General features: G+C 41.1%; 1 protein-coding gene across 3 annotated transcripts in view; it reads left to right on the forward strand.

Moving 5' to 3' along the window:
• CRYBG1 (crystallin beta-gamma domain containing 1) overlaps positions 1 to 17,116 on the forward strand; it is a 146,454-nt gene that overhangs the window by 115,575 nt on the left and 13,763 nt on the right. For all 3 annotated transcript variants that reach the window (XM_014605838.3, XM_006276732.4, XM_019499887.2), the window contains 4 exons: positions 12,183 to 12,309; positions 12,464 to 12,496; positions 15,267 to 15,379; positions 15,689 to 15,818. In XM_014605838.3, coding sequence (XP_014461324.2) covers positions 12,183 to 12,309; positions 12,464 to 12,496; positions 15,267 to 15,379; positions 15,689 to 15,818 — 403 coding nt within the window. The remainder of the gene's footprint in view (positions 1 to 12,182; positions 12,310 to 12,463; positions 12,497 to 15,266; positions 15,380 to 15,688; positions 15,819 to 17,116) is intronic.

Genomic DNA, 17,116 nt, shown 5'->3' on the forward strand with positions numbered 1-17,116 from the left:
ATCATTTTCTGCTTATTGCCCACTGTAACTCCCAGGTCCTTTTGTGCAGAATTGCTACTTAGCTAGTTGATCCCCAGCCTGTACTGGTGCATGGGATTGTTCTGTCCTAAGTGCAGGACTTTGCACTTGTCCTTATTGAACCTCATGAGATTTCTTTTGGCCCAATCCTCCAAGTTGTCAAGGTCTTTCTGAATCTTAACCCGACCCTCCAGCATATCCACTACTCCTCACAGCTTGGTGTCACCTGCAAACTTGCTGAGGGTGTGCTCCATCTAACATCCAGGTCATTGATGAAGATACTGAACAACACCGACCCCAGGACCAGCCCTTGGGGCATTCCACTTGATACCAGCTCCCAATTAGGCATCAAGCCATTGATTGCTACCCTTTGAGCCCAATGACTCCTTTTCTATCCACCTTACAGTTCATTCATCCAACCTGTACTTCCTTATACTTGCTTGCAAGAATGTTGTGGGAGACTGTGCCAAAAGCCTTGCTAAAGTGAAAGTATATCATGCCCACTGTTTTTCCTGCACCCACAGAGGCAGTCATTTCATCATAGAAGGCAGTCAGGTTAGTCAGGCATGACTTGCCCCTGGTAAATCCATGCTGCACCTTCTCCTCCAAATGCTTAGAAATGGATTCCTGGAGGATCTGGTTCATGATTTTTCCAGGGACTGGGGTGAGGCTGACTGCTCTGTAGTTTCCCAGATCCTTCTTACCTTTCTTAACGATGGACACTATCTTTGTCCTTTTCCAATCATCTGGGACCTCTGAGTTTTCAAGGATAATGGCCAGCAGCTCTGCAGTCATATTGGCCAACTCCCTCAGCACCTTGCGTTCATTGCATCTGGCCCCATGGATTTGTATACATCCAGCTTTTCTAAATCGACCCTGACCTGTTCTTTCACCACTGGCTGCTCACCTCCTCCCCAAACTTTGCTGCCAGGTGCAATAGTCTGGGAGCTGTGAAGACTGAGGTGAAAAAAGCATTGAGTTTCCCTGGTCTTCCTCTTGTTTCTGACATAGTTGTAGAATCGCTTTTTGTTACCCTTCACAGCCCTGGCTAGCCACAACTCCAATTGTGCTTTGGTCTCTCTGATTTCATCTCTGCATGCCCAAGTAATACTCTTATACTCCTCCCTAGTTTTGTCCAAGTTTCCACTTCTTATAAAGAAGCTTCCTTTTTGTGGTTTAGCTCACTGAAGAGCTCCCTGCTAAGCCAAGCTGGACTTCTGCTATACTTGCTAGTCTTCCTGCACATCAGGGTATCCTGTGCACTTAGTAAGGTTTCTTTAAACCACTGTCTCGGACCTGGTTTTGAGGCACTAGCTCTGGTTAGTCTCTTCCAGACACTGGGCCGCTGACCCCTGTCTAACTCTGCAGCCTTACACTTTGCCCGCTCCGGGCTCAACAGTCACTTGAGCCTTAAGCCAGCTCCAGGCAGGGCTCAAATCAATCACATGCCCCAGAGGCATCAATGGGATCTCCGTATACCACCCCTCTAGTCCCAACCCAAACCTTCCGTTAAAACTGTAAGCCCCTGGGCTGTAACATACCAACAGTGGAAGCGGCCCTCTGCCACTTTAAGAGGGCAAACCTTCCCTCACCCCTTGCGCTGGCATACCTCCCAGCCTGGGCTCCTTGTTAGTTCCCCAAGCCTCAGTATTCCTGCAGACAGTCTAGGGTCCCTGGGTTGCTCTCTTGGGCAGGAGCTTCTAACCCAGCAGCTGGCAGGGCTAGACTAGCTTGCCAGCCCAAGTCTCAGGCTTATGTCCTCCCAGGGCCCAGCCCATTTCAGTCAGCAGGCTGCTTGTAGGTGCCTAATAACTGCTTCATTTGCTCCATTGCCCCAGCAACCTGCAATTGCTGTGCCTTGCCTAGCCAGCTGAGCTCCCTGGCTCTCCAACGCTCTCTGTTACAATCCTGAACTCACTGCTGCCCAAGTTGCCTTCCACTTCTACATTCCCTTCCAATTATTCTCTGTTTTTGAACAGCGGGTCGGGAAGAGCACAGCCCCTAGTTGGCCTCTCCAACACCTGCATCAGGAAGTTGTCCCAAACACTCTCCAAAAACTTCCTGGATTGCCTGTGCATAGTGTTCTGCATTTTCATTTTTTACCAATTTTCGCCAATAAATTCCATGATTTTATTTTAATTGAAATTATTTAGTTTTTACACCCATTTTTACTGATTTACACGCTTTATCTAGTTCGCTCAATTTTACCAGGTACAGTAAAAATCCCTGTTAACCGACATGCGTGGGGAATGGCTGGGGGTGTCGGTAAGCTAAAAGTGCTAGTTACCTGAGGCACAGGTTTCCAGCTGGACGCGAAGGGATGGGGCAGTGGCTCTGGGGGCCAGGGAGGGTGGCTGGAGCTACTGCCTGGGGGTGCAGGGCTCCCAGCTCTGACCCCAGGCAGGCTGGGAGCGGCCATGGGAATCGCTCCTAGGGTGGGTGGGTCCCAACTCCACCCCAGTGGCTCCAGCTGTGGCACTGCCCTGGGCACTAGGATCTGCGATCCCTGCCAGGGGGACAGGTGGGAGAGCCCGGCCCCACTCCCTGCAGCGGGCACCGCATCCAGCTGTTCCACACAGGCCCACTGGGCTGGAGCCACTGCCCAGGGGCACAGGGCTCCCAGCTCTGACCCCAGGCGGGGCAGGAGGTGCTGGTGCCGGGGTCAGGATTGGGTGTGTCCCTGAAAAATTCCTGGAATTTTTATTTTTTTTTTAAATAAAAACTGAAAATGCAGAACCCTACCTGTGCATTGCTGTTGTATTGCAGATTTCAGAGTAGTTGAAACCCCACATGAGAACCAGGAACTTCTGCTAATTTTTTGAAGAAAGCTTCATCCTCCTGGTCTTGGGGGCTATAGCAGAACCCTACCATGACATCACCCTTGTTGCTCTCCCCTCTGACCCAAACTCAGAGACTTTCAGCAAGCCTATCTCCAGTTTCATACTGGAGCTCTGAGCAGTCATATGGCTCTTTTACATACAGCATAACTCTCCTGTTCTCTGCTGCCTGTCCTTCCTGAATAGTGTATACCCATCCATGACAGTGCTCTAGTTGTGGACTGTTACTTTATATTTAATACAGTACTTAATTGGGAAATAAACTATTCATTTTGGACTTCTGTTACCATTCATGATCTTTGATCTTTTGTTATGTAAATATATCTAATGTCCAATTCAAATATGTTGTTGTTAATCCTATTAATGTTTTAATGTTAAAAAATGGTGCTTATATAAGTGACACCACTTAATTTTGTGGCACTAACTAAGTACATATTATTATGTTTATAATATGTATTATGTTTATATGTGTATCACTGAAATAAACATAGTAGCCAAACTATCTGTTAGTGAAGATGAAATTTAACTTTCAGAAGGTGCATATAATTTCCCAGTGGACTCTAACCTGCTTTCTAATATTAATTTTTTTTGGCAATTTTTTAACCCTGAGGCTCATATGTATGAATGGTGACTAACAACAGGTGTGACAACCTCTCAATATCCTCCTACTCATTCTGATGGCATTTAACAGTAGGAAGGAATAATTCACCTTTGCTACCTTAAATCAAGTATTGTTTTTTTTTTCTAAATGTAATCATACATTGTAATTATGATTTTATTTTTATTTTCATGCACTCTTTTCCATTTTACTTCTACAAAATTAATACTTTGAACTGAAGTTTCCTTTGAAGATAGAATTGTTTTGCGACAAGCCGTTCAAGCTAACCATTAACCAACACTAGGACTTTATACTGCAAATTGTTCTAGAAAGACAAGAAGGGTTAATTAAACATGTCTTAAGAGGCACAGAATTATTTTTTTAATGAATAGTGGAAGGAATGTCAGACCTATTGAGACCTGATTCTCCTTTCCCAGAAAGCAAGGAACTCTCAGTGAAGGCCTTCCCCTGAGTTACCGTGTAACAAAAATTCCTCTTCATAATTGTACACGTTTTACATAGTTGATCATCCTCAGAATGTGCAATGTTCTTAAACGCAGTTTATTTTAGTGTTTTTGTATTGTGGTAGCTGTTTTGGCCTGAGGGTCTTTGTGGCTTCTGAACAAATGGAGTCAGGTGGGAAAACAATCTCTTCTGAAGCTAGTCTCGGGGACAGGTTGTGGAATATCCATCCCAGCCCCAGCACAGATGCTACTGTAGCAGGTTTGAGCTCTGTTACAGTAGAGATGACACTCCTAATTGTAGCTTCTCACTTCCTTAAATATTTAAGGATACATCACCATTTTCAAGGGGGAAGGAATGCTGTTGACCCCATAGCAGTGAAACTTTTAAATGTAGAACTCTATCAAGTTAATTTTGTATAAAGTGTCCTACTTTCTTCTGCAGTTGTTCCTCTCCTGTGTTGTTCATTCTTTTCAAGATATGGTTTAGCAGAAATAGTTCATTCAGGTGTCTGGGCTCTTCTATAAAGGGATTTTATTAACATTTGTAAAAATGTTATGCATTAAACCAAATCATATTTGTTCCATAATGTTTGGGAACATAAACAGTAAGTCTTCCCTTCCCAAAATCAGCTGTGTGGTGATGATGTTGGGTACTGTCATGCAGGGTTCATGAAAACTGATTGATGAATTTCACTGGTGACTAGCCCACAGAGCTGTTGCAGCACAGGCAACTTCACAACATTTTTACAAATTTGTTTGTTTGAAAACTCTTAAGAAATGTTCCATTTGTACGTACATTTCTGTTCTGTTCAGCTCAGTCTCTGCCCATCGAATCATCAGACTGTTGGGCCCTATTCCACCCATTGGCTGTCTAAGTGGGCTTTGAGGGTTTAAGTGTGATTCTATTCCACCTTGTCAGAGACCCTGAAAATTCATTAATACATCTGTTTCTGGAGCACAGCATCATCTGACCCTTAAGACTCAATCATAAAAAAACAGTGAGAAGATGGACCCATTCACCTTTTGAGATGAATATTTGTTTCAGAGGCTTTAGCATGGTGGATTGAATCAGACTTAGGTGTCTAAATCCATTTGTTTATCTAATAGGTGGAATGGAATCTGGCCCTTTGTTGACTTATTAGTGTGATGTTATAGTCGTGATGGCAAGAGGCAAGGATTTATTTGGGTGTTATTTTTATTGGACCAACTGCATAGTTTGGATAGAGTTAGACAAGCTTTTGAATGCAAGACTGTATTGCATTCCTTCCGCCCACCCTCCCCTCCGCCCCCCTCCTTGCTCCCATGCTTCAAAAGTGCAAAAGCATGTAGCAATATGCTTTTCAGCTGCAGAGTCTAACAGGAGGTTTTCTGGTCACAGTTCCAGTATCTTGGTTTCAGAGGCTGAGAACCATACAGAGAATAATTCTCTGCAGCCCCAAAACTGGAGAGCAGGATTCCTTGCATGGCTCTCATGTTCCAGAGATTGCTGAGAACAGCCAAACACGCGCATGCTGCTCTGGGAGACCAGAGACCCTCCTCTTTCCTGCTCCTTCCTCACTGGAGCCAGGAGACTGGAGGCAGAGATGCATAGAGGGATTCCTACTCTCCAGCCTGGCTGCTGGAGAAAGATTCTTTGTATGCCTCTCAGACTCAGGAGATTGCCAAAGAAGGCCAAGCACACACAAGTGCTCACTGGCTATTAGTTCTGTTCTCCCTGTTCTTCCCCCACCCTCCCACTGTAAGAGAAGGAGGAAACTGGAGCACCACGATGCCAAAAGACAAAGCAACCCCCTTTTGCACTACATAGAGTTTTTTGGATTTGAGGCACCCTTCACTGGACTTGAGAGGCCCCCTTTGTAACTTTTGTGAACTGACTGGCACCTTTGCTTATTTGCTTATGTTGTCTCATAGATTCATAGATGTTAGGGCCGGAAGGGACCTCAATAGATCATCGAGTCCAACCCCCTGCATAGACAGGAAAGAGTGCTGGGTCTAGATGACCCCAGCTAGATGGTTATCTAACCTCCTCTTGAAGACCCCCAGGTAGGGGAGAGCACCACCTCCCTTGGGAGCCCGTTCCAGACCTTGGCCACTTGAACTGTGAAGAAGTTCTTCCTAATGTCCAATCTGAATCTGCTCTCTGCTAGCTTGTGGCCATTATTTCTTGTAACCCCCGGGGGCGCCTTGGTGAATAAATACTCACCAATTCCCTTCTGTGCCCCTGTGATGAACTTATAGGCAGCCACAAGGTCGCCTCTCAACCTTCTCTTGTAGAGGCTGAAAAGGTCCAGTTTCTCTAGTCTCTCCTCATAGGGCTTGTTCTGCAGGCCCTTAACCATACGAGTGGCCCTTCTCTGGACCCTCTCCAGGTTATCCGCACCCCTCTTGAATTGCGGCGCCCAGAATTGCACGCAGTACTCCAACTGCGGTCTGACCAGCGCCCGATAAAGGGGAAGTATCACCTCCTTGGACCTATTCGTCATGCATCTGCTGATGCACGATAAAGTGCCATTGGCTTTTCTGATGGCTTCGTCACACTGCCGACTCATGTTCATCTTAGAGTCCACTAGGACTCCAAGATCCCTTTCCACTTCTGTGCCACCCAGCAGGTCATTCGCTAGGCTGTAGGTGTGCTGGACATTTTTCCTCCCTAGGTGCAGCACTTTGCATTTCTCCTTGTTGAACTGCATTCTGTTGTTTTCTGCCCACTTGTCTAACCTGTCCAGGTCTGCTTGCAGCTGTCCCCTGCCCTCTGGCGTGTCCACTTCTCCCCATAGCTTTGTGTCATCTGCAAACTTGGACAGAGTACATTTCACTCCCTCGTCCAAGTCGCTGATGAAGACATTAAAGAGTTTCGGTCCAAGGACCGAGCCCTGCGGGACCCCACTGCCCACACCCTTCCAGGTCAAAGCTGACCCATCCACCACGACTCTCTGGGTGTGACACTCCAGCCAATTCACCACCCACCGGACTGTGTAGTCATCCAAGTCACAGCCTCTTAACTTGTTCACCAGTATGGGGTGGGATACCGTATCGAAGTCCTTCCTGAAGTCTAAGTATACGACGTCCACCCCTCCTCCTGTGTCCAGGCGTTTCGTAACCTGGTCATAAAAAGAGACTAGATTGGTCAGGCACGATCTGCCTGCCACGAACCCGTGCTGGTTTCCCCTCAGCATAATTTGTCCTGCCGGGCTCTCGCATATGTGAGCCTTGATGATTTTTTCAAAGACTTTGCCAAGGATGGAGGTGAGACTGACTGGCCTATAGTTGCCCGGGTCCTCCTTCCTCCCCTTCTTGAAAATGGGGACCACATTGGCCCTTTTCCAGTCCTCCGGGACTTGGCTCGTGCGCCACGAGCGTTCAAATATTCCCGCCAGTGGCTCTGCTACGATGTCGGCCAGTGCCTTCAGCACCCTCGGATGGAGCTTATCCGGGCCTGCCGACTTAAATGCATCCAGTTCTTCCAAGTGACTCTGCACCATCTCAGGGTCTACGCATGGAAGTCTGGTGCCTTGCTGCTGCCTCTCTACAACCCCAGTGAGAGACTTGTCGTGCCCCTCACTTAGGAACACTGAGGCACCCTCACTTAGGAACACTGAGGTCTTCTCACCTGTCATACCCTTTAAAGGATCTGGTGGCACCCTAGTTCAGAGTCACTGCCATGGTGTATGTAGACGTGACTGGAAATTACGTATGTACAATTATGCTTTTATGTGTGTACAATTTCTTGATTTCCTACCTGGTATATTACTCTTGTTACATGGTGGAAAAGCTTTACTGATTCTAGTGAACTAACTTCCATGTGCTTTGCTCTGCTTCAAAAGGAAGTGCTTCAAAGATGTTCCTCATCCTTTGAGGATCATTTTTGAAGCACATTGGCCATTTTTTAAAGGATTTTCAGCTGAGAACATCTGTCAGTACACCTTTTGAAGTGCTTCAAAAGATGTCTATCCAGGCCCTATGTGGATACTGTTATACTGTGGATGTGCAGCTACCAAATTATTTTCAGTAGGTCATAAGACAGATATTCAATAGCACCATCTCAAATATGAGCCAGCTGCCTAAGCACTCTGTATCAATTATTTAATTTTTAAAAGTTATTTAGACCATTGAATACCATTAATAGAGAACTGCACTATACAGGCAATTGAGATTTGTCATTAAAGTTTTAAATAGCCGTCATGGTATCTTTTTATGTTAAAAATATACAGAATTTTAAATAAAGCTTAGAAGAACTTACTTGTGTTTATAAATGAATGATACATGTATACAGTTTTCAACTATTGCTTTTCTAAGAAATGTTTCGGAAGAATACTTTCACTTTTGCATTTACTTCCTTATAAACAGATTGGATTAAAGCATGACTTTTTATTGCCTGCTTTTCAAACAAATCATTACAACGTTCACTATTCAGAAATGTTCCAGAAAAACCTCCCAGCAAAAATTTATAATATGGAATCCAGGGAATATTATGTTATGAACATTTGAAAATCTATAACTTAAAAGAAGAGTTTTGCTTTCTTAAATCAGCTTTGATCTTTAGTTCCATGTTGGCAGTTTTACAACTGGCAGAAGATGGAAGTATTTAGCAGCCAAAGGTAACACCCTGGCACAAGTGTAAACAAGTACTAAAAGCAGCTGCATAATTTTCTTGATTTCCTACCTGGTATATTACTCTTGTTATATGGTAGAAAAGCTTGTCTGATTCTAGTGAACTAACTTCCATGTGTTTTGCTCTGCTTCTATAAATGAAGACTACTTTTTAACCAATTTACAAGTAATTAGTTCCCAATGTGAACCTGACTTTCTTTATGGCATAAAATGAAATTGAAATAAGTTTTTAATAAGTGGTTAGTACTACTGAGAGTGGCTCTTATTTCAAGCTCATTGTAAACATAAAAGATCTGATCCTGAGATGTCCCAAGAACCCACAATGCTCTTTCCAAACATCTTCAATGATTTTCAGAGATATGGAAGCTAGCCTTGAATCTGTAGAGCACAAATAAATGCTAACACAACCTCAGAAATAGAAGGGGCTGCATTTAAGTGGCTTATCTATTCTAGTTTTCCCCCCATACAGGGTTCCACTGGGTTCTGTATATAATCAGCCTGTATAAGAGAATTGTAGAAGTACAAGGGAAGTGGTTTCTCGTGAAAATACTTTAGTGTGCATAGGATTCCCTCCTCTCTGCATCTATATGATTATGACTTGGATGGTGCAGTTAAATCACAAATTAAGTCTGTAACTGAAATTAGGGCTGGAATGAAAGCTATCTGGCAGAAACTCAGTCTACCTAATATGGCTTTACAACTAGGTAAAGCTTTCAGGAGAACTGGTGGAGATGTTTTTTAGCTCAAAAGAAAGTTTACTTTAAGAGTGTTGACGAACAAGTAGAATAAAGGGAGATGCAGTTGATAAAGTATATTTAGATTTTCAAAAAGCTTTTGCTAAGGTCCTTTACCACCGGCTCTGAAAGAAACTAAGCTGTCATGAGAACAAAGGGAAGGTCCTCTTATGAAACAAAAACTGGTTAAACACAAGAAATAGATAGTAGGACTAAATGTTTGCTTTTCACGGTGAAGGGCAGGCAAAGAATGGAGTCTCCCAGGAATCTGTGCTGTGTTTTACACTGTTTCATAACATATTCATAAACGATTTCGAAAAGGGTGTTAATAGAGAGCTGGCAGGTTGTAGCAGATACAAAATTATGCCAGGTAGTCAAATCCAAAGCTGATGGCAAAGACTTAGAGAAAGATCTCACAGAACTGAACAGTTAGGCAAAGTAGCAGATGAAGCTCAACATTGATAAGTGCAAAGTACATGGGGGAAGATAACCCTAACTATATATATATATATACACTGTGAGGAGATCCAAGTTAGCTATTGATATGTATCATTTTAGAAGAGTCTATATAAAACTAATGTTGATTTTTTTTTTTTTTTTTAAACGGGAAGAGAAACACATGGACCTACCGTGTCTTTCTTCCCTCTCATTTAAACTGGAAATCTTGTCGGGAGATTGAGGGAGATCCATTTTACTCCATTTTAATACCATCTCGTATATAAATGAAGCGTGTCATTTGTGTTCCCCTCTATGTTGTCCCTCCTCCAAAACAACACTGTGATATCTGACCACATACAGCCCTAGAGATTCTCTTTTCTGAACCTGAAAATGAAACTCAGGTTTTTCATTTCACATTTTGTTAAATTAATTTATACTTGTTTTTGTTTGTGTGTTTTGATAACTTACACATTATGGAGGTATGCTGGAGAGGGATCTGGTATATGGTTAAATCATCCTTAGGATTAGACTATCAGAAGTTATTGTTTTCACAGTAGTCATTATAATTTAAAATAACTGAAATAAGAGATTGCTTATTTAAAATGTGTAAGGCTAGTTCATGCTCAGCAGAGATGCCCTGATATCTGTATACTGTGAGAACTAGTAAACATCTGCTGAGAAACTGGCCAAGAAAGGTTCATTTTACAGCTTTCTAGTGTATAGGACGTACCTCAAACTTTTTGACCTCTGTGATCAACTTACCCCACGTTCCTATGTCATTTTGACTAAATAGTTAAATAGATGGTTTGGGTGTGTGCCTTGGAATATGCCTCAAGTAATTAGTCAAAAAAACCATGTTAAAATAATCAGTTATACTTGAGTCAGAGGAAAGGTATAAATTCTTACCTTGAACAAATCCTACAGACCTCTCATGCTACTTATGCATATGTTTAATTAATTTTTGCATTCCAGATGTCAGATCCTCAACTGGTACGAATCGACATAGCTCTGCTTAAATCAGTGGAATTATGCCCTACTGAAAATCTCGTTCTTTGTGCTTGGAATAAAAATGCAGCTCCCTAGAATCAATTTGTTCAGAATGGGGAAATCCTCTTCGATTAAGAGTTGGTTTACAGTGAAATGAAGTAAAAATTTCACATTATTTCAGTGCTTTGCAATGTGAAAATTGCTGCTTGAGGTCAATTTTTTACAGATACTTCACTGTAAGAAAGCTACAGTTCAACCAAACATGGTAGCTATGCAGTGTGATAGCTAAGAGGGCAGGTGCAACCCTTGGGTGCATGAGTAGGGAAATATTGAGCAAAAGTAGGGAGCTGTTATCTCTGCATAAAGTTTATTGAAACTGTTACAGGAATATAGTATTCATTTCTGGTGCCCTATATTTTACTGAAATAGGAGAGGATTTTGAGAAAATGGAAAGGAGTGGGCAAACACCTACAAGAATTTTTTGAGTTCTGGAAAATAGAAAAGACAAAGGGAATGTAACATTTAACAGGTTACAGAAGGAAAGGTAAGAGCTGACATGCTCGTGAGCTACAAGTAATTACATTGTGGAAAGAGGCTTTCTCGTAGCAGAAGGTTCTTAATTCTAGTAGTCTAATTCGTGCTGACAAAGTTTAGCAGTGGGGAGGGGGACTTTTGAACGGAGCTAGCTCTGAGGGCAAACCGCTTCCAATTCAACTCCCTCCCTCCCACACCCACAGCTACCACTTGCCACTGCTGCATCTCCTCATCACTTGGGTGAAGCTTTCTGCCACTGAAACACTGCAGAATCCCAGGCCAGAACCCCAAAAAAGCCCAGATAAATGGCCCTGCAAGCCAAATACAGCCCTAGGACCATAGGTTGCCCATCCCTGGTCTAATTCATAACAAAATTTAATACTAAGAAGTAAACCTAGACAAAGTCAGAATAGAAATAAGGTGCATATTTTTAACAGTAATGATAATTAACAATTGAAACAATCCACCTGTAGGTGGGATATATTATTTAATGCTTGAAGTTTTTAAATCAGGGTTAGCTGCTTTTCTAAAAGATATGGTCTGCCTGGACCAAAAGTAGTAGGCTTGATGCAGAAACCACTTGTGAAAATATACCATTTCAGGCAGTCATGCTTAAGTGGTCATAATGTTATTTCTGCCATTAAAATCTTAGAATCTGTTAATGTGTTTGACTTTGTTTTAACATTTAATCTTTAGGTAATAAGTTATTTCTGTTGGTAGCATTATTCCCTAACACAGCAGATTCTGTGCCCTAGCAAAATAAATACAGAAAAGCTCTTAATCGCACTCAATTTTCGTGCGTACATGTTTTATAATAGCAGCAGGGTATTTATAATACTAATGCTTCTTTTAATGTGTTTTTATTTATCAGTGTGAATACTATCCTCATTGTTTAGAAAATGGACACAATTAGCCATTTGTTATAGTATGCATCAGCATTTTTTAAACTTTTTTTTTTCAGGTGGGTCATCTATGAGAATCCTGACTTTACAGGAGAGCAGTATATACTTGATAAAGGACTGTATCCCAGCATTGAAGCCTGGGGGGGCAAGGACTGTAAAATATCTTCGGTTCAGCCTATAGTAGTGGTAAGGAGATTTATTTGTATAATTTTCTCCCAAAACTTTATCTCCTTATCACACTGATTTACACAGGTTCTTCAAATAGTAAGCTCCTGTGTGCTCTTGTATTAATTTGGCATTCCTAATATCTTTTTTTTTGTTTGTTTTCCAAATGTTTTAGGATGCTGCCAGTAGCCAAATGGGAAAATTCAAGGTAAGAACCTCTTCTAAATTTATAAAACAAATGCACAATGCATGTAACATGGGTAAATAGAAAAAATTATGCCAGATATATCAAAATATCATTTAGTCAGATAGCTGTAAGTTACTAAAAATGAGGCCTGAAGGAGGGTACTGAGTCCTGAAAGCTTGCCTTTGTTTGGACCAACCATGCAGTTGGTCCAATAAAAGATACCACCCACAAGAATTCTTGCTTCTTACATAAACATGTCCAGGCATTTTTAAACACCTAAAATGAGGCTAAAGAGAATTTAGGTGCTTAAATCTAAAGTTGCACTTCTGAAAATCATGCTTTGGCTACTGCCTAACCTTGAAGTCACCTAACCTCTAATGGCACCTCAGTTTTTTTTACCCCAGAAATTCTTTAAAGTTCTCCAGGTGCTTCTGCATACAAACAGAAGTGCCTCATATTTGAGAGACCTGACTATTCTGGTGCCTATCTTGCATATAGGTAAGGTATGTCCAATCATTTATTTTCGGTGTGATGACAGAGTCTCAGAAGAAAGGGTAGAGGGGACCCTTATCCCAGTTTTGCCTCTAGTGTTGGTCAGGGCATTTTTCTGAGAGATGGGAGATGTCAGTTTTAGTACCTTTAGGCAGAGAAGGGAATTTAATTGACTTTTCCACATCATAGCTGAGTTCTTTGAAAAATACACCTGACCCTAGATTGCTGGTCTTTAAAAGAAGAGGCTAACTTTGATTTGTTTTTTTAAAGAAGTAACTAGGTGTCTTCGCTCAGGACAAAGTTCAAGGCGGTCCCAAACTCTTCTTGTGAATTGTATAAGAGAGCCTATTGCCTAATGCAGGGTGGGCTTTTTACTCCAGGGGCCAGACATCTGAAAGGCATTGCTGTGCATAATGCTGCAATTCTGAAGTCTATCCTTGGGTCTAACGTTTAGTTAATTCTATTCACGATACACAAACTACAAAAAATCAGGTTCATGCTGTCAGTTTAAAAAGTAGTAAAATCTTGCTGCTTAACATTAAAACAGTGAGATATGACTAAATAGGCAGAGAGAGCTCATCTGTTCAGTGAGACATACTATTTTACATTGGCCTCTGTTTAAATTCCCAGTTAACATTAACAGAGGAATACGGGTGTCTGCCTCTCTCCCACCCCATCCCTTTAATTCAAGTATCTGAACTTTTTAGGGTTGTTCTGGGTGCATCTACACCTGCATATTAATGCATAGCAATACATTCTGTTACATCTTGTGCTGGAGTTTATTACTCCTGTGCACCACGTTTACATATGTGCCCAAAACTGCAGCATGTTGAGCTGGGTCTGAACAGCATTGGCTGGCAGGAGGCCTGTGGGGGGATCAGCCTGCCAGCTTGGGGCTGCTCCGACCCAGTTCAGCATGCTGCAGAGGGACTGGCTGGGACATGAGGGTGCTTCCCCTTGCACTGAAACACCCTCGTGCCCTAGCCAGCCCCGTCAGCGTCTACACATGCATTGCAGCACATAAAAAAATTCCACAGTAGGATAGTACTTGTATTTACAAGTACTAACCTGCTGCGGAGTTTATTAGTTTCCTGTGGTCTAATAGGACCACACATGTAGATGCTGAGATGTTTACTGCAGAGCCAATTGTCTAATTAGCTCTGCAGTAAATGTCACATGTAGATGAACCCTCTGTGTATAAAATTGTGGTGCATTGTGGGTTTTTTTCTTTTCTAACTTCAGTCTAAATGCAAGTAAATATGTTTTAAAAGGTTTTTATTTATTTTATTGGGGTGGGGGGTGTTTTGGGTTTTTTTAAGTCTTGGCTAGTTAAGTATAGTTTTTGGCAAAGGAAAATTATTAAGGTTGTTTACTGCCCAAGAGAATATCAGCAGAAAGCTATGCAGTTAGAATTTAGGACCAGATCCAAAAAAAGGATTTGAGCACTAAAAAAATGGAACTATGCCTGTTGTCTACATCTGCATATTAAATGTATCTAAAATGTTAAACTAAAGAACAGATATTACACTTGTTCTAGGGACGGATTCTGTTATACACGCTTAAATGAGTATATCCTTTAAGTGCGACTCAGGTTTGCATTCATTATTATGATGTGGATGACTTCTGTATGATTGGGTTTCATGGATAAACTACCCTTCTGTATTAATTAATAGGCTTACTATTTAACAAAATGACTGTGTGTGGCTTTCATCCTAGGGTGAAATTTTACAGAGTAGAAAAACATAAGTGTTGACACAAACGAAGTGATAGCAGGGCAAGTACTGTATACCGTATCTAGAAATTTGTACCACACCCATCCTTGCAGAATCTCAGTATGTTAAAAATTATGCTTCCATTTATATTCTCAGAATTCAAATACATTATTATTTGTGAGGAAAAGAAAATGTATTTCTTATATTAAGTAATTAAAGAACAGGAACAGAAGAGTTTTATGGACCTTTCATTAATCATGCGATTATTCCTGCCTTTCAAGGAAAATTTAAAAATTTGCTGTGGTAGATATTTGTGTTTACCAGTAGTTGTTGAATTCTTTTGTATGTTACTGAATGATTTACTGTCAAAAATAATAATCAAATTTATTGAATGGTCATTTTTAAATGTTACTTATGTTAATAAAGTATTCATGAAAGTATGTTGCAAAACTGAAGGATACTGGATTTTTAAATATAATTGACTATAGCTATCCATTGGAGGTAATGTGTGAGTTGCTATACTGCTGAGTGTATTATTAACATTATAAAATGCTCTTTTTTAACTGTTTGTTGTTATAATATTAAAGGTCCAGTTATTTTCAGAACCAGAATTCAAGGGTAGTTGCCAAATTGTTGAGAGAAACACCAATCACACTGGCATTTCATTTGCTACAAAATCTTCAAAGGTTTTGGCTGGCAAGTAAGTACAGAATTATATGATTATTATAAAAAACACCAAAATGGCAAAAGATCATAATTAAAATAGTATAACAACTTTCAATAGTCAGAAATGGCTTCACAAACCCAGGTGGAGTTGAGTGGAAGAAAAACAGTAATGTTTCATGATTCATTGTATCATCATTTAATCCATTCTCTATGAAGATGGCCATGTTTCTTGGCATGGTTTATAATTTAGTCTATTTACAACCTAAAAACAATTGAGAAGGTCTAGCAAAAATTTACTTATTAGTGGAATTGTTAATTATAATTTAATCATCACTTCTTGTAGCTGGATAGCATATGATAGAGAAGATTTTTCTGGAAACCAGTATGTGTTAGAAGAAGGAGTGTATCCTACACTGTCTGCAATGGGATGTCCACCCCAAACAAACCTTCAGTCTCTACAAGTTATCAACATTGTAAGTATGATTGGATAAGTACACACAGATGCTTTCATAATACTTAAGGTCTCATTTTTGCAATTGTAAAAAGACAGAGAGGCATAGGTGGTACAGGAACATATTCTGCTGTTCAGTGACCCGTGGGTAACGAATCTATTTTGCAAAGGACATGATCCTACAGAACCAACAAGTGCTATCACTAGTGGTACACTTGTTGGCAGTAAGCATAAAAGAGTCAAGAATGATTTTAGCAGGGAGTGAGTTGCTGCTTTCATGAATGCCTCATGCCTCCTGAGGCTGGGCGGGTACAACAAGTGCCTCCAGGCAGCAGTGTCGGTGGCAGGGGTGTGGTTGCTGCGAGCAGGGACCACCCACAGGCAGCCACAGTGGTGGCAGGGGTGGTAATTGGTGACCACCTGCAGATGTCACCAGCAGTGGAGGGGTGGCAAGCAGCTGCCGGCAGTGTCAGCGGCGGCCAATCTCAGGAGGGGCATAGCCAATCTCAGGGGTGCATGTGCACCCACATGTACCCCATACGCATCACCAGTGGCTGCTTTTCACTATAGGTGGTCCCTTCAAGTAATGTTTGAGCTGGTTGTAGGACAGCATAAGTAAGCATCCCAGCTTCTGTCCATGGAGCATGTGCCTAAAAAGGAATTAAACTTTACAAAAATTAAACTAGTTATAAAGTGTCATTGTCGAGGTCATTGTCAGTCCTGTTCATTCACTCACCTATAGCCATTCTTCTAAATAAGCAACAAAACTGAACCTTGCATTTGAAAATTGGAATTCTATATTATATTAAAAAATTACTGATATATCAGTAAAATATTTTATGTAATTAATATAGAAATTTGTCTGTCTGTCTGTAATTTTTTGTTTATTTCCAGCAAACGAGAAATCAAATGGCTTTTTATTTTGAGCTTTTTATGTACTAGGGGTCAACAATAAGTTGACTGGATCCCACAAAAAATTATTACAGTAAATTATTTGCAGGACCGTACCAAGTGTGTTTTAAAGCTAATATAAATATTAAGTAAATATAGTAAAAAATTCGGTGATTTGGTTACAGGAGGTTTTTATTAATTACAAGAGAGCAAAAGTAAACTGAACCCTCTTCTTCAAATTTGGCCTTTATAGTGCACACTCACTTTAATTTTTCCATTGCAGGAAAAAAGTACCAATATTTGTCATTTTTAGCCTCTGTATTAGTTCTTAATGCACAATAGAAACCCCAGAAAAGAGCCTCTGCAGATGTATCCTACTTTTTTCACTTCTTTTGCCATGTTCCTAATGCATATTATTAAACATTTTTT

Source organism: Alligator mississippiensis, chromosome 1 (genome assembly GCF_030867095.1).
Source record: "Alligator mississippiensis isolate rAllMis1 chromosome 1, rAllMis1, whole genome shotgun sequence".
NCBI lineage: Eukaryota > Metazoa > Chordata > Crocodylia > Alligatoridae > Alligator > Alligator mississippiensis.